The sequence below is a fragment of the Cololabis saira genome, chromosome 17, assembly GCF_033807715.1.
Source record: "Cololabis saira isolate AMF1-May2022 chromosome 17, fColSai1.1, whole genome shotgun sequence".
NCBI classification, from domain to species: domain Eukaryota; kingdom Metazoa; phylum Chordata; class Actinopteri; order Beloniformes; family Belonidae; genus Cololabis; species Cololabis saira.
Genome location: NC_084603.1, coordinates 4031700 through 4055125, shown reverse-complemented (window position 1 = coordinate 4055125; position 23426 = coordinate 4031700). Strand labels below are relative to the sequence as shown.

Below are 23426 nucleotides of genomic sequence, written 5' to 3'. Positions count from 1 at the left end.
TTGCAGCCAGACGTATTTATAGAAGGTGAGAAGCTGATACTGATAGAGTGCAGCAGAAGGGAGGGAAACAGATAGAGAGAAACAGAGAGAGAGAGTGGGCAGGGCTTTATGAGTGAGCAGGAGTACGCCAGGCCAGTGGGACAGACAGGCGGTCAGATGGAAAGGAAGAGGAGAGTGCATGGTTAAGTGCTTGTGAGTGTGTGTGCGTGTGTGTGTGTACAGAAGAGAATGAAATCAGATTCCAAGTGTGAGACTGATTAAGCAGAGAGATGCTGGGAGAGGATGAGAAGTGAACGGGGCGAGGCTGCAGCGAGAGGTGTAGTGTGTGAGCAGAGGGATGCAGTCATGTCTCTGTGAGAGGGAGCAGCACAGCAACGGTAACCATGCTGAGCCCCAAGATAAAACAGGCACGCCGGGGTAAGCGCAGTCCCTCCTCCCTTTTCTCCATCCTTGCTCTAATATGCTTTATGTCGCCTCTCTATCATTGCTGTTCTCCCGTCTCTTTCTTTCTCTCCTCGCCTCTGCAGAGCTCCATCGGTCCTGCTTGTCTTTGTAGTCTCATCAGTAATGTTGGTGTTTTCATTGATAAACCAAAGAGATGTTAACAGAGTCACGCTCGAGTTAAATCCACACCGGTGTCAACGTGCCTTCTCATTACCTGCAATTCATTGAACCGTCTTGCATGATCTGAAATGCTGAGCATTTGGCTGTTGTGTCCAGCACTCGTTAAGAGTTAACAGGCTCTACTACAGGGTGATGTCATCCATCATGTCCCCCCTCAAGTGATTATGTTCATTCCTAGAAGATTTGATTTTGCTGGAGATGGGTGGTAGTAAACATGGCTGATGGGTAGATAATTCTGCCTTTCACAGTGCCCTGCATCCTGTGCTTGCTCATTGTTTAACCCTTTTATTCTTCCTGACTCTTTGCTACTGTTACCCACAAACCTGATGGTCAAACATAGCTCTTTTCATGCAGGATAAAATCCTTTTGCGACCACTGAAGTTAAGATGGTGTACAAAGGCCTCTCACGTGACTGTGTGAGGATGAATGTGGAAGAAATCTCTCCTGCCACTGAAGTTATTATGATACAGAGTATATTTACTTGCTGTGCTCTTCATAGCGGGTGGTTGTTCGATAAATGGCACATCCTGTTTCAGATGCACTGGCTCACTGCCCTATCTCAGGGTGTGTTAATTACATTACTACTTCAAAGATAGTTCCAACTGGTAATAAATCACTTTAAGCATTCCCAATGTATTTAATACTACATGAAATAAGTTAGAACAAAGCAAAATATTGACTTGAAGATTCTTCAAGGGGGCTTTGTAAGGCTTTAGGGTTGGTCGTTGCCTCGTCTCTCCTTTGGCAGTGGTTGGCTCGATCTTGGCCAGCCTGAAAAATAAGATCATAAAAGATAATGGGAAGGAGAAGTGCTTTCTCCTTCAGCTGTGAGAGTGCAGCAGTCGGTTCAGTTTTTTTTGCCACATCTTGCAAGCTTGCCATGTCTCATTTGCTGTAATGGTATTCTCCTTTGATTAGATTCCCAGCTTCGCTCTCCTTTGACCCTTTTACGCAGCATCGTTCCGGGCAGCTTCGTTGAGCTGAGTCTGCCCCCTGAATCCTTGATATCAGGCCCAAACATCAAGAAGTCAGAAAGTGTACCGCTACTTGAGAAGGATAGGACTTCCTTCTGTCCTTGGAACAGTATAATACTTTTAAGTTACAAAACTGATGGAGAGATTGACAACATGCTATTATTTTCTTATGATTTTATCCATAAAATTATAAGACTCCTGCTCAAACTATTGCAAATTTACTTCTGCACCATGTTTAATAATGACATTTTTAATAGGATAATTTATCTCTGAATAAAATGTTGTCGATCCTGACAATCTAATAACATTATTTCAGTTATCATTCTTATGTGTTTAGCAACACAAAACTGAGTTGGCATGGTACATTTAATCTATTACCACTAGTGGAGGGCAATCCTATTTCATGCTGCCTTAGAAGTATTTCATTCTTTCTATATTTAAAAGAATATTGTTGTTTTTAAAAGTTCAAAAATGTGGCTTTCGTGCCCTTTGATCCCCAAATCATGTTGTTAAAATGATGACTTGGCAATTCATTTTATACAGTTTATGCACTAGCTTATACTTGTATGTTGTGATTAAAAAAATATCTTTTTTTGTAAGTACACATGCATTTCAAAATTACAGAAATTATATTTTTAAGGGGCTTATTAATGTTGCCTCACAGCTAAAGGTTCTCTGGCTAAGTCCTTTCTGAGTGGATCTTGTATATCCTCTCTTTGCTTTTATCAGGTATCTAGTACTCTAGACTCTGAGAAGGATTGAGGCGGATTTGAAAAATCCATGGATACATTTAACTAAAGTTAAGATTCACCACATAATCATTTTATAAATCATGTGCATATTTACTGATTAATCTATGACCATAAGCTGCTACCACAAATAATGATGGACGGGAAAATCTTTTATAATTATTACATATGCATTACTGAAAACATACACACGCACACACACACACACACACACACACACACACACACACACACACACACACACACACACACACACACACGCACACACACACAGTGTTATTTCATCCATCTAAATGTAGGAATTAGTTTACTCCACAACATCGTCTTTTCGTGGCCTTCTGTTTTTGGCTCCCTCACTACTCAAGAAGTAGAGGTTCAGTCAAAGTACTAACTTGTACTTGCTCTCAGTCACAAAACGGGTCAGTAGTCTCAGAAGTTACCATATAGCTTTCATATGTCATAACTTTCCTACCATAACATGATTCAAATTACATTTGTTCTCTCAATTCACGACCTCATAGCAGCATGTATTAATCACATGATGGTGCTTAAAATGCAAATCTTTGAGCTCAGATTTCACCTGCCTCCAGATCACTGTACAGTACCTGTCCTCAAGGTCCCAACAAATCATTGGTTCATTAAATATTTCCTGAAATCTCCCTTTGGGACTTATATTCACTCAGATGAGGGTAGATTGTTCTTGACGTTGCTCTGACAGATAACATTTTCTTCACGTCTTCTCCTGACTTGGTACGTCATGAATGATTTGAATGTAAGGTGATTTTTACTTATATTTTTGCATGCATTTTATGCCATTATTAACTACTGCATTAAATTCTTTGGAGAACAGCGGCTGGCTTGAGAGCTACGCTGCGAGAATCCATGATTTAACAAATTAATACAATAGATGCAGCCCAGCACTGACCGTAATATGAGCCAGCATTTGGACTGAATGCAACACTTGATTGTCTGTGGTTTTTTACTTATCAATCAAGTGTAGGTCTTTTATTTTTCGGGTCTGAATATATTACTTATTGCCAGTGAGCATGTATGGCATTGACATCATTTCACTTGACATGCATACAAGGTTATTAATAAATCACAGTGATGTAAGACAAGTTGCATTATGCTTAAAAACTATATAATTGTATCTCATAATTACTCTTAGCATTTAAATTATATGATAATTTGTTGATAATTTGTCTTTGATAAAGATGAGCAAAATCTATCCATGTCCACAATAAATATTGATCTTGCTCAGGGTGCTTTTGCTGTCAGAATATTGCTGTCAGTTTTCAAGCTTTTTAGTCTCCACCCTTGCCAGCCATCATGACTTTGCAAAGGAAGGACATCCAGAAAGAGCAGAAATAAAATAAGGAGTCCAGACCGAGAGCTGATGGGGAAGAGTGAGGGAGAAAGGCGGAGCAGTAGAGAGAAATGGAAAGAGAGATTTCAGTCCAGGCCCTTGCAGATACCTTCCCTGCTGTCCTCAGCAGAAAGCAGGATGCAATTAACAGGGAAAAGACACCATTGATTCCTTTCTCTCTCTCTCTCTCTCTCTCTCTCTCTCTCTCTCTCTCTCTCTCTCTCTCTCTCTCTCTTTCTCTCCCTCCTCCTTGATGCTGCATTCTGTTTATCTTGCTCACTGACTCCCAAGGGATTGTTCCGTTGTCACTGTTTTTGCTCTATACCTGGTTTGCAGATGCTAATATATAATCTATACCTGTAATCTCTCAGTAGCAGGGAAAGCATTGTCTGATCCAAAGCAAAACTGGCTTTTTTTTCAACAGTAGAAGTATGTTTGCATTTATTAATAATTAGAAAATAAACGCCAATTGAATGGAAGGGAAATAATTTAAAAGCAGGTCTAAGGAAGCCTTACTTTGACGTATGAGGAAATTCAAATGCAGGATCAGTGGGTTTGACAACACCCAAAAAACACTTCTGTGAATCATGGTAGATGGTCTCCCAGTAGATTTATACAACAATAGCAAAACATGAAAGAATGCCAGTTTCAGTTGTGCTTTACTGTATGCATGTGGGCAAATATGTTGGTATCCTTCCATTAAGAAAAGAAAAACTCACAATGGTTACTGAAATATATTGATACTGACCAAAGTCACAAAAGAAAAGCAAGCATTGCTTTTGAATTGTTGTTCAACACAATCATAAGGTTCCACAGAACTGTAGCCGACCTTCCTGCGTGGTTGCAAGAGGAAATGCTGATCATAAATTGGAGAGGCTGATGATATGAATGGTAACCTGAATAGCCCAGAACAACTTCCAAAGAGATTCAAAGAGAACTCCAAGGTACATCGGTGTCAGATCACACCAGCCATCGCTGTACGATCCAAAGTGGATGACCAAGGAGGACTCCACTGGAATTTGTCAGGATGCATAATGACACACCACAAAGCCTCTGGAAGAATGCCCTTTGGACAGACGACACAAATCTGGAGCCTTTAGGCAATTCACATCAGCTCTATGTTCATGGATATAAAAATAAAGCATTCAAAGAAGATAGCCTTGTAGTTGCTGTGAAACATGAGAGACGCTTGCTTCAAGCTGCTTTGCTGTGTCTGGTACAATTCATCTTGAATTTGTGCAGCTACAATGAAACCTCAAGTCTTTCAAGACATTCTGCAGGTAAACGTGCTGCACAGTGTCAGAAAGCTTGGTCTCAGCTGCATGTCAAGGGTCCTCCAACAGGATAATGACCCAAAAATGGGTGACCCAAGGTGAGGTGAACTGTAGAAAAAAAATGTTTTATTATAATTTGATATAGGTCTTTTTTTCATTTTTTTGGTTCAAATGTTGAGACAGGAGGAAGCCTTAAAAAAAAAAAATCTATCAAGTGTTAGTGAGAAACAGGGGTGGGATTAAATAGGTTTTCTTCTTCCCACTCCCTTTCGAGGGTTGACGAATTAATTTGTATTTTGAACCTGCACCTGATAAACCTGATAAAAGGTATTTGTTTAATTTTATGTTGCACGCAGGTCATTTATGTTATGTTTATTGCTCGAAATAAATATGAATTGAATTGAATTGAATTGAAAAAACCAAACACCCAAGAACGGCTAAGAACAAAACAATGGACTATTCTGAAGTGACCTTCCATGAGGCCTGATTTAAATCCTATTAAACATGTGGAAAAAGCTGAAACATTGAGTCTGGAGTCCTTCAAACGTGAGACAGCTGGAGCAGTTTACTCACCAGCAGTGGACCAGAAGACCTGTCCACAGGTGTAGAAGTTTAATTAAAAGTTACAGAAATGACTAGATTGCAGTGATTGAATCAATTTCATTTTGTGACAAAATATTAAGTTGAGGGTACCAACTCTTTGTCGTACCTGCAGTCACCAATCCTTTATCAAATTCCATGGCCCTCAACTCTGGAACTGTTTAGATAGATCTCTTAAGTTAGTGTCATCCTTAAAAATGTTTAGGACCAGCTTGGTGGGGTATCTTTTATTTAGACAAAATTAATCAGGCTATTCTTACTGAAATGAAATTGCCATTTCATGGATATTTTTGTTTGTGTACTTATTGTATTTTTCTTTGTTTCTTTTCCCTTTTCTTTTTTCCTTTCTATTCTTTTGCTATTGACTGATTTGTTTTGGTGATTTTGTATTGAGGGGAGGATTTTTTATAAGCCCCTCAGGCTTCTTTTCCTCTCCTGCACAAATTATTTGTCCTTGTATGATAAAAAAAAATTATTGTGTTATCACTGTGCAAAAAAAATAAAAATAAATAAATAAACTAATTTGTTAAGACTTGTTTTATTTATTTATTCTTTTTAATTATTCCGTTGAACCACAATTCAAAAGCAAAGTCTGATTTTCATTAAGTCGGTTTGTAGTGAATTATCATTCAGAATTACTCTTGTCAGTTTCAAGTTATCTCAGTGACAATTGTGGGGTTTCTTTCTTTAATGGAACGATACCAACACATATTTTTCCACGTCTGTAATTATTTCCACATCTCTCTCTGATCCTTTTAATCCAGCAAACTCTCCTTCCCTTTGTCTCAACGTGTATCCATACAGCACGATCCAAGAGCATGGTGCTCGGAGAGTTGTCTCGGCTCTCCAGACCCTGCTCTCCGCTGGACCAGGAGAAGATGCTGAAGTCTGGTTGGCTGAAGAGGCAGCGGAGTATCATGAAAAACTGGCAGCTGCGTTGGTTCGTCCTGAGAACTGAAGCTCTTTACTTCTACAAGGACCAGGATGAAAGCAAGGCACAGGTGTCTCCCTATTATCACTTTCCCCAGAAGGCTGAAAATGTCACAATTTAATGTTTAGATTCAGTCTGGTTTAAAGTCTTATATACTCCAAAGCTTCAGCAGTTTATCTGATTATAGTTTTAACAGAATCACAGTGAATCTTTAACAGTAGGGGTTCTCCATTTTGAAAGACAGTATACAGGACTGTCTCAGAAAATTAGAATATTGTGATAAAGTTCTTTATTTTCTGTAATGCAATTAAAAAAAACAAAAATGTCATACATTCTGGATTCCTTACAAATCAACTGAAATATTGCAAGCCTTTTATTATTTTAATATTGCTGATTATGGTTTACAGTTTAAGATTAAGATTCACAGAATATTCTAATTTTTTGAGATTGGATATTTGAGTTTTCTTAAGCTGTAAGCCATGATCAGCAATATTAAAATAATAAAAGGCTTGCAATATTTCAGTTGATTTGTAATGAATCCAGAATGTATGAAATTTTTGTTTTTGTAATTGCATTACAGAAAATCACAATATTCTAATTTTCTGAGACAGTCCTGTACCTCTCTTAAGTGAACAAATGCATTTGGAAGCCCTCGACTGAATTGATATTTTTTTGTATTCTTGGTTTTTAAAGGTTACTCATTCAGCATGTTGTATTGGTTGTGCATTATGCTTACTATCCATTTCTCCATGAAGACATTCCCACCTGCTCCGTGACTGTCTAGGTTTTTGTTATTGCGTTGACATACACCCTTATAATGTGGTAACTAGCTGACCTTTTGTCCTAGTGTAAGCATTTAGTAATTGGCTTTTGACCATCTCCTTACTGAAGGGATCAGAACAGCAAGTAGATCCAGAACCGCCACAAGGATAAGTAGATGAGGAGACGTTTTACTGAGTCATCCCTCCTATCATCATTACCTCCCTCTGTTGGACAGCTGCCCAGAGTCCAGTGCACTCAAAACCCGCTATAATGTTTTTAACATTCCCTGCATGTCCGAGTCCAGAAGCACTGCCTATACGTCCGTCTGTCTCATGCTTTCCTCTCTTTGGCTCTACAGGGATGCATTCCTCTTCAGGGTAGTCATGTCAATGAAGTGCCTGCCAGTCAGGATGAACCAGGTCGTCACCTGTTTGAAATTGTTCCAGGTGAGTTGGCATGGGGACAATTCTCTTCAGGAAAAAAACAATCCTTGTTCAAGTAATGTTGCACATATTCTGCTTAGTACTGAGCCAGCCAAGAGGTGTAATCAGACTCGGAAACAAACCATTCATGTGTCCTGCAGGTCGCCATTCAATGAGGCCATTACAACAGCATCATCTGCAAAAAACACAAAAATGCGAGCCCAAGCCAAACTTGAAACCCAGTTTGTAGATGTTCTTACTGTAAAGGTGTTTAACGTGACTCAGGACAGAGAACAGCCCGGGTGGAGTTCAAATTCTACAGGAAACTAAGCAAATGTACTGCTGGCAGTGTGATCAAAGTTGTCTCTCTCTCAAGTTCTCTTGTGTACGGAAGGAAGGGCTTTTAGAAAAATGCATAATACCAAATATTCCCAAAGCACTTTCCAGTCATGAGTTCTGCAGGAACTGTTCAAGCCAAGAGAGGGCAAACACGACCTCAGGGGAACAGCAATGTTTGACACAACAACAGTTAGAACAAACGCAAAGGGCAGATGTATATCTGTTTTAGGAGTAAAACTGTGGAACTCATTAGAAAATTACCTTAAACTAGCAAATTCAATAAAAGCATACAAGATATTATTCAAAGCAAAGGTAATGGACACATATATAGAAACACAATAAGCAAACAAAGAAGAATGCACACATGCATGAGATAAAATGACAACTTAAATTTGTTTTGCCGGTTTCCTTAGCATCTTTTCACGTTCTGTTTTCAGAGCTATCATTATTATTATCATTATTATATTATTGCTATTATTATTATTATTATTATTATTATTATTATTATTATTATTATTATTATTATTATTATTATTATTATTATTATTATTATTATTATTACTATTATTATTATCATCATCATCATCATCATCATCATCATTATTATTATTATTATTATTATTATTATTATTATTATTATTATTATTATTATTATTATTATTATTATTATTATTTTGTGTAGACTTATGATACTTAATTTGTTTTTTTGTATATTCTATTCTGTTAAAAGGTGGGCAAGATAAGCTTTATGCTTCAAGCCCAGACCTTTTCGGTCAAATAATCACAATGTTGACCAGGGAAAAACCTGTGTTATCTTGTTTGTTGATTTTTGTTTGTGATTGACCGAAATAAATATTTACTACTACTTCTACCAACTCCACAAGACATTTGACTGCACAGGTAAGCTCCTAGTCATGCTGTTGTGCCTTAGAAAGCATAAAGAGATGCTCTAGCATTCCTCAACTAGAATGAAAACTGCATTGAACGCAGTCTATGCAGAGGAACAGTACCAATCCAGAGAAACTATCCCCAACGTCCACACAATGTTGCATATTGTATCAACAAAGTAGCAGGGAAAATTGAAATTGCTGCCAAGGAGGTACTTGACGATCTTGACCACCTAAGTCCCAGCGTCAGGCGTACACCGCCTTAAATCCCTAGTCTGTGTTTTCATTATGGGAAGTGTATCACTTAGGCTAAGATTCTCGCAGCATTTATTCCACCCCTGGGCTGGATCCTGATTTGAGGTCAGCACCACTCAGTCCCCACTGTAAACAATGCTACCAAAGCTCTTCCTCTCTGATGTGCCTGATGCTTTGCCAGAGTCTCTTTTTGTTATCAACAAACCGCATACCACCGGAGACCAGCAACAGAGCCCCGTGCCGGTTGAGAGTGGGCAGAGTGTTCCTCTCACTCACACACCAGAAAGGCTTTGTAGTTTGATCTGTCATTCAGTATATATAAACACAAATAACAGTCCGAGCCTGTTGCCCAGCACAATAAGCACAGGGGAGCCACCCGCTCATCCACCAAACAGAACCAGCAACAAGTCCATTATGAATTCAAAACCAGGGAGCCCATTCCTGCTCACTACTCTTCATCTAGGGCAGGGGTCGGCAACCCAAAATGTTGAAAGAGCCATATTGGACCAAAAACACAAAAAACTAATATGTCTGGAGCCACAAAAAATGAAAAGTCTTGTATAAGCCTTAGAATGAATGCAACACATGCTTCATGTATCTATATTAGTTATAACTGGGGGAAGATTTTTTTTTCATTATGCATTTCGAGAAAAAAGTCGAAATTTCGAGGAAAAAAAGTCGAAATGACAAGATTAATGTTGAAGTACAATTTCGAGAAAGAAGTCAAAATGTCGAGAAAAAAGTCAAAATGTCGAGGAAATAGTCAAAATTTCATGAAAAAAGTCGAAATGTCGAGATTAAAAAGGAAAGGAAAAGGGAAGAAAAAAAGAGAAAAAAAAGAAGAAAAAGGAAGAAAAAAAGGAAAAAAAAGAAGAAAAAAAGAAAAGAAAAAAAGAAGAAAAAGAGAAAAAAGGAAAAAAGAGAAAAAAAGGAAAAAAGAGAAAAAAAAGTTAAAAAAAGAAGAAAAAAAAGAAGAAAAAAAGGAAAAAAAGGAAAAAAAATCAAACATTTTTGAAAAAGCTCCAGGAGCCACTAGGGCGGCGCTAAAGAGCCGCATGCGGCTCTAGAGACGCGGGTTGCCGACCCCTGATCTAGGGCAACTTCAAGATGAAATAAAATTCAACCTCTCTCTTGAGAACTGGTTAAATAACCCACAATTTTTTGTGTTTCCATCTGAAATCTCTCAAATTCGACCAACGTAAGCCCTTCCCCATCACTGAAGTCTCTGTAACCAGTTTCACTAGCTGGGAATTTGACCATGAAGCCCTCCTAGACTGCTGCAGAATGCACAAAGCATTAAATGCGTATGGCACCTACTGCAGGTGATGGGTCCACAGGGACGTGGCCACAAAAGCTCATTCAGACTGATATAGCTACACCACTTTGCAAAGTGTTTTAGACCATAGCATGTATTGCAGCATTCCTGGTAGAGTCAGTAACTAGAGAAAGTGGGTGGGGATCCATGCTCATTCTTCATGATTAACATGGATAGATGGATGGACTTAAGAAAACACATACAAACACATCATGTAAAACAGAGTATGTACCTCAATAACTATTTACAATCATTGGGTTGTCACATAGGGTGTATTTCAAAATTGGTTTGACTTTTTCTCTCAGTAACGTAGCAAAATGAAAATACACAGTAGAAAATGTCCTGGACAGAGAAAGAAAAGCAACTGAGAGAGAGGCATGGCGCAGTTACTCCTGTCCCCAGAGAACACTACTCTTTCTGGGTTGTTTCTCTTACTCACAACTGACTATGCACCATATTGCATGATTCAGTAATGAATGCAGGTACCAAGATTATAGCCTCTATGAGGAACAGTTAGGGATGGGCGGTATGGACAAAAAAATGTATCACGATAATTTCTGGCATTTAACCCAATAACGATAAAAAAATACCAATACAAAAAGTGTCATCAACGGGAATATTTCTTTCTTTCAGACTCATTTCTTTCTTCTTTCTTTCTTTCAGGCTCATTTCTTTCTTCTTTCTTTCAGGCTCATTTCTTTCTTCTTTCTTTCAGGCTCATTTCTTTCTTCTTTCTTTCGGGCTCATTTCTTTCTTTCTTTCTTTCATGCTCATTTCTTTCTTCTTTCTTTCTTTCTTTCAGGCTCATTTCTTTCTTTCTTTCTTTCAGGCTCATTTCTTTCTTCTTTCTTTCAGGCTCATTTCTTTCTTTCTTTCTTTCATGCTCATTTCTTTCTTCTTTCTTTCTTTCTTTCAGGCTCATTTCTTTCTTTCTTTCTTTCTTTCATGCTCATTTCTTTCTTCTTTCTTTCTTTCTTTCAGGCTCATTTCTTTCTTTCTTTCTTTCTTTCTTTCTTTCTTTCTTTCTTTCTTTCTTTCATGCTCATTTCTTTCTTTCTTTCTTTCATGCTCATTTCTTTCTTCTTTCTTTCTTTCTTTCAGGCTCATTTCTTTCTTCTTTCTTTCTTTCTTTCAGGCTCATTTCTTTCTTTCTTTCTTTCATGCTCATTTCTTTCTTCTTTCTTTCTTTCTTTCTTTCAGGCTCATTTCTTTCTTTCTTTCTTTCTTTCTTTCTTTCTTTCTTTCTTTCAGGCTCATTTCTTTCTTTCTTTCTTTCTTTCTTTCTTTCTTTCTTTCTTTCAGGCTCATTTCTTTCTTTCTTTCTTTCTTTCTTTCTTTCTTTCTTTCAGGCTCATTTCTTTCTTTCTTTCATGCTCATTTCTTTCTTCTTTCTTTCTTTCTTTCAGGCTCATTTCTTTCTTTCTTTCTTTCTTTCTTTCTTTCTTTCTTTCTTTCTTTCTTTCTTTCTTTCAGGCTCATTTCCTCAATTTATCGTTTTTACCGTGAGATACAAATTCTTACCGTGGGGAATTTTTTTGACGGTTTATCGTGAACGGTAAAATATCGCCCATTCCTAGGAACAGTCAACTCTTACACAATCCCCTTTTTGAAAACCATGTTCGGGATTCCGTCATTAAGAAAAAATAGTTACCTACTCCAATATGCTGTGTGGTTTACACCAGAATTTTGTAAGTTTTTTACATCTAAAATTGGCTGGTACTTCAAGAGTTATTGTCAGTTTCAAATGATGTGAGAGCACAGTGCAATCAAAGCTCTGAAGATATAAGCCAAATGTCAAACCTAAATGTCAAATAGGGCGGTGTCAAACTGAGTTCCCTCTGAGGAAGGGAAGGCACTGTGTCTTTATACTTTGCAGGGTGCTCGAGCCAAAAGGTTATTGAATATAGTGATACTAGTAGTAGTAGTAGTAGTACCAGCTTTTTGAGGTGTGTTGGTCATTTTGTCATATTGATCCAGAGATTAATGACATATGGTTGTGTTTTCAGGGGTACCTGGTGAAAAGGATCGAACTGGCATAAGCCATGAATCATTTCTGCTGATGGCCAACTCCCAGACTGAAATGGACGAGTGGGTCAGAGCCATACGTAGAGCCATATGGGCTCCACTTGGTGGAGGTGGGATTCTCTGATGTGCATACATAAACACATACGAATACCTACTTCATTTAAAGTGGGAGCTTAATCTTCTCGGGTACATAATAGCAAGCCGTCCCTGACTTGGCGTGTTCTGTGTTGCGTGGCTGCAGGTATCTTTGGACAGCATCTAGAGGAGACAATGTCATACGAGGCCCAGTGTGGCCTTCAGCGAGCAGTTCCTGTTCTGGTCGAACAGTGTGCATGCTTCATACGTGAGCTTGGACTCAAAGAGGAGGGTCTTTTCAGGGCCCCCGGGCAGACCAATCATGTTCGAGAACTCCAGGATGCCTTTGACCGTGGCGAGAAGCCAGTGTTTGACAGGTGAGGCAGCAGGAGAGGGATTTGATGAACCGTGGCAAGTTAAGCCTTTATCAGTGTGGGATATTATTACCCTATGTATGTGCGCCCCCTTTTCTCTTCCAGTTCCACTGATGTCCACACAGTGGCATCGCTGCTAAAGCTGTACATACGAGAGCTGCCAGAGCCCATAATCCCATTCTCCAAATATGCACAGTTCCTCTCTTGTGCTCAACTTCTTAACAAGGATAAAGAAATGGTACGTGTCTGCTTTAGACTTTATTGCATTATGATGGACTGCTAAGCACTGATATATTTCCAACCTGTATCTTTGCATGAAGCCTGCCTTTAACTTTATTTTTTTTGCTCAAGGGGATCACAGAACTGGGCAAACAGGTGAAATCCCTTCCTCAGGTCAATTACAACCTTCTTAAGTACATCTGCGAGTAAGTAAACAGTGTCTTATGAAGTAGCAACTGTGATGGGTCTCAGTGTAGCTGCATTTGTAGTAGGGCTGTGCCATTAATCGATTTTAAATCTAAATCGGATTTATTAATCACAATCGATGTTAAAAAAAGGAAATCGGAAAATCGATTTTCCTTTTTTACAGCATTACAAACAGAGCTCGTCTAGTCATCTTTGTTTGGTCAAGAAAATTGTAAATGTTGTCACTTTACTAAACTCAAGGAGGATTTACAGTATCTTTCAATTGCACTTCATTCCCAATAGGGAAATTTGTTTGCTATTTTTCTTTAAAAATAAAGATAAAATATTTGAAACAATTTATTCCATTGTCTTTTGTAGTTTTACCAAAAAAATCGAAATCGAAATCGAAAATCGGGTTTTCAGAGAAAAAAAATTGGGATTTTATTTTTGTCCAAAATCGCCCAGCCCTAATTTGTAGTAATATTCAATTCACAATTGAAGATCATTGGCTTTTAAGAACATAGATTCATCCTTGACATCAGAAGTGACATCACTGACTCCATTATTACATGTCGTCTCCTTTTGACTATTTAACATCTCCATTTGAGTCTGCACACCAGCCACAGTTCTGAAGAGCATTTCCTACTGAATTAAAAATGTATTTAAAAACAAAAGGGTTTCTACCAGGTGGAGCAGTAAACACTGATGATTTCACACATTTATGGCATTTTCTGCTTTTGTCTTTGTCTTTGTCAGGTTTCTTGATGAGGTGCAGTCGCACTCCGGTGACAATAAGATGAGCGTGCAGAACCTGGCCACCGTGTTTGGACCTAACATACTTAGACCCAGAGTGGAGGATCCGATTACAATGATGGAGGGTTGGATATGATTTCAATGTGATATGTAACAAAAAAAAAACTGCTTTATTGTTAATGCCACAAGGTATGTCAAACACTGATGGAGATATCTCTCACTGTGAACAGGAAGTTCGCAGGTGCAGCACCTGATGACTGTGCTGATCAGTGAACACTTCCAACTTTACCCATGTGAAGAGCCTGAAGCCGAGACTAAGAGTCATCCACACCAACCAGAGGTCCAACGCTGCAAAGTGGAATGGATTTCACAAGAAGATGCTGATGTTCTGCCTTCTTCTGGCATGAGCTCCAAAACCCCACAAGAGAATACTTCATCTCCAACCCCTTCCACCAACAGTGAGCTGACCACATCAAGCCCCGTTTCGTCTGAAAAGTGTGAGGATGGATGGATTGAGGGGAAAAATAAAGGCAAGAGAGATGAGAAAGTGGACAGAAAAGGAGATAGCAAAACAGAAGGAGAAAGTGAAGCTGTTAGCCCCAGCAAACAGTCCAAAGCCCTGCCGTCCTGGCGGTGCTCCTTCAAGGGCAGCGCAGCCTCTGCAGGGCCCAGGGGGAAAATAGGAGGCTCGGCCGGGGATGTGTCCGCGGCTGGGGGGAGCAACTGGCTGATGAATGGCTTGTCATCCTTCCGAGCACACAGGCGCACCACCTCATCTGGGGAAAAGCTGAAAGACTCGACATTGTCTCTGAAGGACTCCACCCTCTCACTTAAGGAAACCACTCTTTCACTCAAGGACTCGCAGAGAGACTCGGATGAGAACTGTTCTCACGCATCCGTGTCTCACAGAGGCTTCCACCAGTCCCACCGACTCTCCGCCTATGATAATGTTGCTCCGTCCAGCTTAAGCCTGCCTGCTGACAGCCCACCCATCTGGACATCCTATGAGATCTCTTTGTCGGAGCCAGAGGAAAATTATAAAACGACGATTTCAGAACAGAGTCAAGAGAAACCCTCGGTGGCGGTGGACAGTGCAAATACTCTGGAAAGTGCAAGCGGCAATGAGGAGGATGTCACAGCAACCAATGGAGATTTCTCAAGTATGCAGATCGATCTTAAGCAGGAACTGAAGAAACAGAAGATGAGCTATGAAACCTGCATTTGCAAGTAAGAATCAGTCAGTTGTCTTTTTTTTTTTGTAAAATAATCAACCAAAATCAGCATTAACCTTCGTCTGTTGTTAGGGTTGCCACCGACCCGTTCTTAGGTTTTAAATTCATAAAACTACCACAAAAATGCGTTTATTGCATCAAGGCTTTTTGACTTTGTCAGGAACCTGTATTTCAACAAAATAATATCCAACATTTATTTTTCACTAAATTATAAAATGCTCTGGTTGAAATTGTTACCTTTTAATTTTTTTCCATTTCCTTGAAGTAAATGGGTCGAAATTTACCCATTACACCATAGATGTTACTATAGTTAATAATATTAAAATGAAAAAATAACTAAAACAAATTTATTTAAGATATGTGTTCTAATACCTCTCCGTAATAGCCAGGTAACACAACAACCTTTTATTTATTCATATGATTCTCTTGAGGCTCATTTTACCAGTTTTTAAAATTGAAATTAAGGGCTATACTGGCAAAAAAAAGGCCCAGAGTCCATGGATAAGGAAGCCTAACAATGTAACCAAGAGATGAGAAACAAATTGGATGATGGATAATTGCTTTTAGTGTATTTTAGAGATAATTTAAAACACGGGTCAAAACCGACCCGTTAACATCGGAGATGGTAACAGAAAGCTAACACCAGACAAAGGTTAAGTGTAATTCATAATCTCTTATTCTCTCTTTTGAGGTTGGAGGAGTCGTGTTCCAGATATCAGTCGCAGGTAAATCGCCTTGAAGAGGAGCTGGACCAGGAGAAGAAGAAGTTTCACATGCTGGAAATCCGACTCAGGAACTCGGAGCGAGCACATCAAGATGCAGAAAATCGAAATGTTCTCCTCCAGCAGGAGATGGAGGAATTCTTCAAGACGCTTGGAGATCTGACAACAGGAGCAACGCAGGCCAACTAGACCAGACCAACCTGCCTTCGTCCGGTCCTGGGGGAGCACAGCCACTGGGAAGACCAACCAGCCCCAAAGCTCTCGAGACCAAATACCTCTAGTGCAGTGCTAATCGCCATCTTGCCCTTTACAGAACGGCTGTCCTGTGCCTACGCTGACCAGTGCCGGTGCCAAACAAGAATTCGTCTGGACCAAGAACCCTCACTTTGTCATTCCTTAACATTTCTAGCCATTATATAGAGTACGTATACATTGGACAGGTAGTTATGTCCAATTATTTGCTCGTTTCATTCAGTGACCAGTAAAGGCCTTATCGATAACATGTCAAAGTATTGTCATTCACATGCGTTTGTTTTCCATGAAATTCTAGACTAGGAAAATAAGTAGAACAATATGAGATATTAAAATGAAACTCTTTATTTGCTGGAGTTGAAGGTAGACAGTTTCCATAACTAGCGAGCTGAATAATTTATCTGTGAGTGAGTCATTGTTAGATAAAAGGCTGAAATTCACACGACTGTCCTTTGCAAAACATACCACATGAGCTTTTAGTCTTCGCTGACGGTGTTTGGCCACATCCTCATCAGTCCTCAGCACCATCCCAGCGGTGCAATAAATAACTCTACAATAAATGTACCTGCACTAATGCTCAGAGAAAACTCATGCAACAGTCTATTCTATCTGATCTATGTTTCTTAGAGGATGGAGGAGGGGGAAAGCCACACACACAAAAAGGAAGTCAAAACAGTCAGAAGTGATGTGGCCAAAACAGGGCTCAGGACAAGTGTCCCAATCCCCAGGGTGCATTCTGGGAGTTGATGGTAAAGTTTTACCGCTTTGAGCTCCAAAACCACGAAATATACAGTTTAGGAATCTGAATCGTTGAATACATAAATACCATGGCAGGTGGCAAATACCTGTTTTCTGTTTCCCAGAAAACATGCATACATCTACAGTCAAATGTACAGGTTGTTCACCGACTACTAATCCATGAGTTAACTACACACACCCACACAAGAGCATATAAATAGTACTTCTGAATGAGATGTACATTAACAGATACCTTCTAGCTTGAAATAAAAAACTGGAGAAAAAAAACTACTTTGCATTCTGTCAAATCATCTGTGCCATGATTCTGTTTGTCTCTAAAAATGTGTTTGATTGTTTGCATGTGTGAGGTAGAACTCAAGACGTCTCTGCCGTAAAGAGGACTGAAACAATAAAATAAAAAAAGAAATCACGAAACTGAGTAAGGGCACTTAAATTAAATATTAAATCAGACAGCTGTGAATAATGTCTGACACAACATGCCAAAAAGATAAAGTGACTAATTTAAATTTAGTCTCTGGTGACAGTCCCCAATCACAGCATTCACAATAGCCAGTGGGGCGGCCCACTTCAGCTCGTTACAGCACCAACAAGCTTCTTCTTTTACTTTTACATTCACCCTGTTCTTATTCCTCCGACAAACCGTTACCTACAAATTACATCTACGTCAATAAATACAGTACTCTAGTAAAAAATAATAAAAAAAATTCCATCAGGGCAACAAACAGACTTTCAAGATGAACACATTCATACACGATTTAAAAAGAAATATATTAACTTTGATATCCCAAGGCCTGCTTTCTACAAGAATAAGACAAAACTATGTCAAAATAAAAAAACTTTCATGTACATTTCAATCCAAGATCACATTTGCCTCCCATCAGACAGAACTGGTGTATATTCCTTCAAAAGTCCAAAAACTGTACATGAAGAAAAAGAATCTCCAACATAATACGGGGGTAGTAATGGTATGGTGTTTGACTCTTGCAGTAGCAAAAAAAAAAACCCAGCAATGTGTAAAACACACTCAAATCCCTTTTTTTGTTACATTAATCACAGTTTCACATCAAAACATACTCTTGATTCTTTGCAGAAAAAAATACAGTCATCATGATACAATTTCATACCACAATAATTTACAGCAGTGTAGGGATGGCGGGGGGTGGGGGGAGGGGGACATTAAAAACAAACTGTACATTAAAACCGCAGCTCTAGAAACCAATGTGAGTTCCATTCGTCCGCACCGTCTCTCGGCAGACACACTGATGAGGGAGGTGTGAGTGTGGACGTGTGTCTGTGCAGACGCGCGTGTTATCTGCAGCAGGCCAGCGCACCCAGAGAGGTGTGACTGTCCAAGCTGCTGTCCGTTTCAGAGGCCATGGTGGGGTCACTGCTGGGATCAGTGGGCTCGGTGGACATGGATGAAACATCGTTGGCCGAAGAGGAGGAAGAAGAGGAGGACGAGGGCTGGGGGGGGCTGTCGATCACTGCTGCACCTGTGCTGCGAAAAACACATCAACGAATAGGGTTCGTTGAAATAACACAGGAGACTAGGGGTGTAACGATACACTAATCTCACGATACGGTACGATACACGATATTGAGGTCACGATAACGATACGATACAGCAGTATTTTTTTAACAACCTTGAATGAGGTAGTCATGAGGAAATTGTCTTTTATTTGAAAGACACAAAATACAAAATAATGCTTTGCGTTTGCCCTATTGTTACAGTTTGTAATTCTTTATAACTGTTTAAGTTTTAAAGAGAAAGCCAGGCCAACCATTTTCCACAAACTGAACTAAAAGTAAATGTCAGGTTTGCATTATGATCTTCAGTTTCATACAAGTACAAATATTTTGCCACAAACTGAATAGTTTCTTTCATGTATGATTTGACTTTTTTCTTTTCCAGAAATTGAACAACTAAAATTAAATAAATAAATACAAGTAAATAAATACATACAATTTTACATCATAAAAAAGATTGATTAATGCTCACCTTATAAGTGTAAGAGGAGATTTATTTTTGTTAAGAAGGTTATTTTGTTAATTCAGGGTTCATTATTTTATAAATATATTCTTTATATTCTGTAAATCAAGGACTATAATGACACTAGTCAGTTTATCTGTAGTGATTAGTCTGTTTTAGATTGGGCGGAGTGATACGCCACAGTACGGCACTAGGTGCTGTGTTGATGTTCTAAAATCCTACGCTTTTGAGGGACATTAAAGTACACTGGAACTTAGCAGAAGTTGTCTCCGTGTTTATCCTACTCACCACCCCAAAAAGGTTTAATTTAATAAGGTAAGGCTTAACTCTACACCAGAGTTATAAGTAAAAGTTCAGAGCTCAAAACGGGACTGCAAAACGGGACTAGTTTCTTCTGAGTGGAGTAAGATTCTGGTCCGCGGGTCGAGGTGCGGTCGTGGCCGCGGTCGGATGCGCGTTTCTAGTCAACACAATAGATTAATATTAATAACCCAATATCGCGATACACTTTGTCACCTCCACGACACGTATTGTGACATTTTTGTATCGCGAAATTTCGTGGCACGATATATTGTTACACCCCTACAGGAGACTAATGGTTTTTTTTTAGTTGTTCAGTTTTCACACGAGCCACAATGAAACCGTTTAACTTTTCTTTCAGCAAAATGTCTGCAAAGCAGTTCAAAGAAGCACCAATTAGTAAGTGCTCTCTTCCACTTCCTTAACTCGCTGTCAGAAAACCTCTTCTGACAAGGTACTGAAGCCTTTGTATGGCTATCTTTAAAGCCAAAAGTAAACTCCACTGACAAACGCAGCAATTTTATCTTGCAGAACACATGATGCAAGACACCTGCTGTCTCAACCGTAGTCACGCTGCAGTTTTAACCCATTCAAACCTAAGGCCTTGTTGAAAATAAAAATATATATTCTTAACATCTTCAGTGGTTTTGAAACCCACTGGGGAGGTTTTTTTCTGTATAACTTGACAGATTTGTCACTATTCATTTCTGCCTCTAAAGAGATGATAAATATAAAATAAAAAAGAAAGGTCACATGATCCATTACAGTGAATTATTAAATTGACCTTGTGTCTTTTTTATGATCGAAAATCAGTTTTTTAATCTAAAAGTCTGTCTTAAAAATGATGACAAGAAAGGTAAAAGTTAGTCAACGTTTCCATTTGGGCCATACCGTGTCTTTAAATGAAGGAAATACAACCTCAGATAGATAAACAACACATGATATGTTACACCATGCCATCATTTCCAAAAATCACATCCAACTTGCCGTATGGAATACTTTGATAAGTAAATTCATGTGTTATAGATCTCAAACTTCTCTTTAAGTATGATGTCAGGATTGATGCGACAGCACTAGGCTGGTTTAAATCATATCTATCTGACGATTCCAGTTCCTTCATGTTAAAGAAGTTTCTTCTGCACAGACAAGGGTCTGCTACGGTGTCCTGCAGGGTTCAGTGCTAGGGCCAGTCTTGTTCAGTTTATACATGCAGCCGTCGAGGAAGTATCATCCAGAACCATGGTACCAATTTTTATTGCTATGCCGATGATCCAGCGCTGCATTTATCTAGGAACCCGGATGAAACAGAACCATCAGCCAAACTTTCAACACGTCTTAAGCACATTACGGCCTGGATCTCCACAAACTTTTTGCTTTTAAATTCTGATAAAACTGAGGTTAAAGCTGATCTCTAATACAACTGCAAGAGACCTTGCAGTTACTGTATTTTTGAGCAGGATCTGTCATCTAACCCTGTACGTACCAGCCTGTTTTCAGGCTTCTGCTCTCAAATCGTAGGTGCCCCCTGTACAGTGGGCTCTGGTAATCAACAATCAGGTTTGTAAGACAGCTTTTTCCACCTCTGTGATGTCGCCAAGATTAGGAGCATCCACTCCCGGGGTGAAAAGCTGAAAAGCTAATCCACGCATTTGTCACTTCCAGACTAGATTACTGTAATGTATTATTAGCAGGATGTCCAAGTAAAATTCCCTGAATAGCCTCCAGCTGATCCAAAATGTAGCAGCGCTGACAGGAATCAGCAAGAGAGACCACGTCTCCCCAGTGTTAGCCTCCCTCCTTCAGGTCCCCCTAAAGCTCAGTATCCAATTCAAAATTCAAAGACTTGCATAAAGTCCTAAATGGCTAATAGTCCCTTATGTTCCTAACAGAGCTCTCCGTTCTCAGAGTGCAGGTTTTCTTGTTGTTCCAAGAGTCTCCAAATCTAGGTTTGGAGGATGGCCGTTCTGCTATCAGGCACCATTACTATGGAACCAACTTCCAATTTGGGTTAAGGAGGCTGACACTAGGGATGGGCGGTATGGACAAAAAAATGTATCACGATAATTTCTGGCATTTAACCCAATAACGATAAAAAAAATACCAATACAAAAAGTGTCATCAACGGGAATATTTCTTTCTTTCAGGCTCATTTCTTTCTTTCTTTCTTTCTTTCAGGCTCATTTCTTTCTTCTTTCTTTCTTTCATGCTCATTTCTTTCTTTCTCTCTTTCTTTCTTTCTTTCTTTCTTTCTTTCTTTCTTTCTTTCTTTCTTTCTTTCTTTCTTTCTTTCTTTCTTTCTTTCTTTCTTTCTTTCAGGCTCATTTCTTTCTTTCTATCTTTCTTTCAGGCTCATTTCTTTCTTTCTATCTTTCTTTCAGGCTCATTTCTTTCTTTCTTTCTTTCTTTCTTTCAGGCTCATTTCTTTCTTCTTTCTTTCTTTCAGACTCATTTCTTTATTCTTTCTTTCTTTCATGCTCATTTCTTTCTTCTTTCTTTCTTTCTTTCAGGCTCATTTCCTCAATTTATCGTTTTTACGTGAGATACAAATTCTTACCGTGGGGAATTTTTTTGACGGTTTATCGTGAACGGTAAAATATCGCCCATTCCTAGCTGACACCACCTCCACCTTTAAAAACAAACTTAAAACGTTTATGTTTAGTAAAGCCTATAGTTAGTGTAAACTCTAAGGGCCAGCAGTCAGTCAGTCACTAGAGCAGCTCGTCTTAAACATAGCTTTGTTGTAGATATGCTGCTATACACCTACGCTGCAGGGGAACACCGACATGACCCACACAGCGCTGCCCCTCACCCCTTCTTCTCTTCTTTCCTAGTCTCTTTTCTTCCTTCAGCTCAATCCATGGTTATTAATTACATGTACCCCCTAAGTGCAACTGCTGTCATTGTTCTTGTAGTTTGTTGTGCTTGTCTGCCCCCTCTTTTCCCTTCTGTGCATGTTTGCAGGCCAGAGCCTCAGGAGCTGCATGCTGACATGTAGTCCCACCCTCTGACCACCTGCTTTCTGCTGTCTACACTTGTTTATATAGTTGTCTCTGCAATACATCCATTCTTCTTGTATCAGTCATAATATAAGTACATAAAAGGTTATCCAGCTAATTGTTAATTAGCATGTTTTGTTATATGTAATACGGACAACACATTTTTGGCTCTCCTCCCTCTGTCCTATCTCCCCCCTTTTTTCTTCCCCCACCCAGCTGGCCTTCGGCAGGAGGTCCCATCGTAGGATCCAGGTCCTGCTCAAGGTTTCTTCCCTCCTAAAGGGGAGTATTTCTTTCACACTGCTAAGCCTAAAAGGTTTTTCCTCCAGCTAGGGGCAGAGGTGGACAGAGTACTCGACCCCAGTACTTAAGTAAGAGTACAAATACTACTGGTCAAAATTTACTCCGTTACAAGTAAAAGTAGCTCAGTCAAAATATTACTCGAGTAAGAGTAGAAAAGTACTTGCTTTTAAAGGTACTTAAGTATCCATAAGTAAATGCTTTTAAATTTACTTTAAGTAAAAGTAAGAGTAAATTTCTCATTTTCCACATCAGTAAATTACTATATTTTTTCTAAATTAATTTAAGGATCTTTTAACTCTTGTTTCTGAGAATTAACTCTTTGAAACCAGCTGCACTGATGTGCTGCTTTTAGAACCACAATGTTATATAAAACCTGCAGAAACACCAAAAACAAATCAAATGAATGGGATCATAAGAGGACAGCAGATGATGCAGAGTTTATTAACAATCATGAACTGAAACCAAATGAACCTGCACCATCCAACTAAGTCTGGATCCCCCTCAAAGACCACTGCTTTACAAAAAACTACATCTCTGCTTTCAATAACTCAAATGCGGCTCTGTCTTGACAAACACAGGCTACTTTGGCGGTATCGTTTTGAGGAGGCTTGACGTATTTCCGCTTTACGTACATCCCAGTGGAGAGCGTGCACTGTGATAGGTCTCCTCCTTTGACAAAAACAGCTTGTGTCCAATAGGATTTTAGGGAAGAAGAAAAAAGAGCAGACCTGAAAGTAACGAG

The 23426-nt window shown here is 39.1% G+C and overlaps 2 protein-coding genes across 6 annotated transcripts in view; one reads left to right on the top strand and one right to left on the bottom strand.

Moving 5' to 3' along the window:
* The first annotated feature begins 162 nt into the window (after positions 1–162).
* arhgap22 (Rho GTPase activating protein 22) lies at positions 163–17459 on the top strand. Its single transcript, XM_061744541.1, has 10 exons — positions 163–417; positions 6392–6588; positions 7639–7726; positions 12505–12633; positions 12765–12975; positions 13078–13210; positions 13324–13397; positions 14134–14255; positions 14361–15357; positions 16054–17459. Exons 1-10 carry the CDS (start codon positions 384–386, stop codon positions 16271–16273), a joined length of 2205 nt encoding a protein of 734 aa, XP_061600525.1. The 5' UTR covers positions 163–383; the 3' UTR covers positions 16274–17459.
* mapk8a (mitogen-activated protein kinase 8a) overlaps positions 16666–23426 on the bottom strand; it is a 19249-nt gene continuing 12488 nt past the window's right edge. For 4 of the 5 annotated variants that reach the window (XM_061744544.1, XM_061744543.1, XM_061744545.1 and 1 more), the window contains one exon: positions 16666–18588. In XM_061744544.1, the coding sequence (XP_061600528.1) occupies positions 18404–18588 (185 nt within the window). In that variant the 3' untranslated portion in view covers positions 16666–18403. Of the gene's footprint in view, positions 18594–23426 lie in introns of all 5 variants that reach the window. The other variant, XM_061744547.1, reaches the window with a different exon arrangement.

What these genes read in the sequence shown, in the direction of transcription:
- arhgap22 (XM_061744541.1), top strand. Translation starts at nt 384, where the DNA reads ATGCTGAGCCCCAAGATAAAACAGGCACGCCGGG. An exon ending in AGGATGAAAGCAAGGCACAG is followed by an intron (nt 6,589 to 7,638) that starts GTGTCTCCCTAT and finishes TTGGCTCTACAG; the next exon opens with GGATGCATTCCTCTTCAGGG. An exon ending in CTTCTTAAGTACATCTGCGA is followed by an intron (nt 13,398 to 14,133) that starts GTAAGTAAACAG and finishes TGTCTTTGTCAG; the next exon opens with GTTTCTTGATGAGGTGCAGT.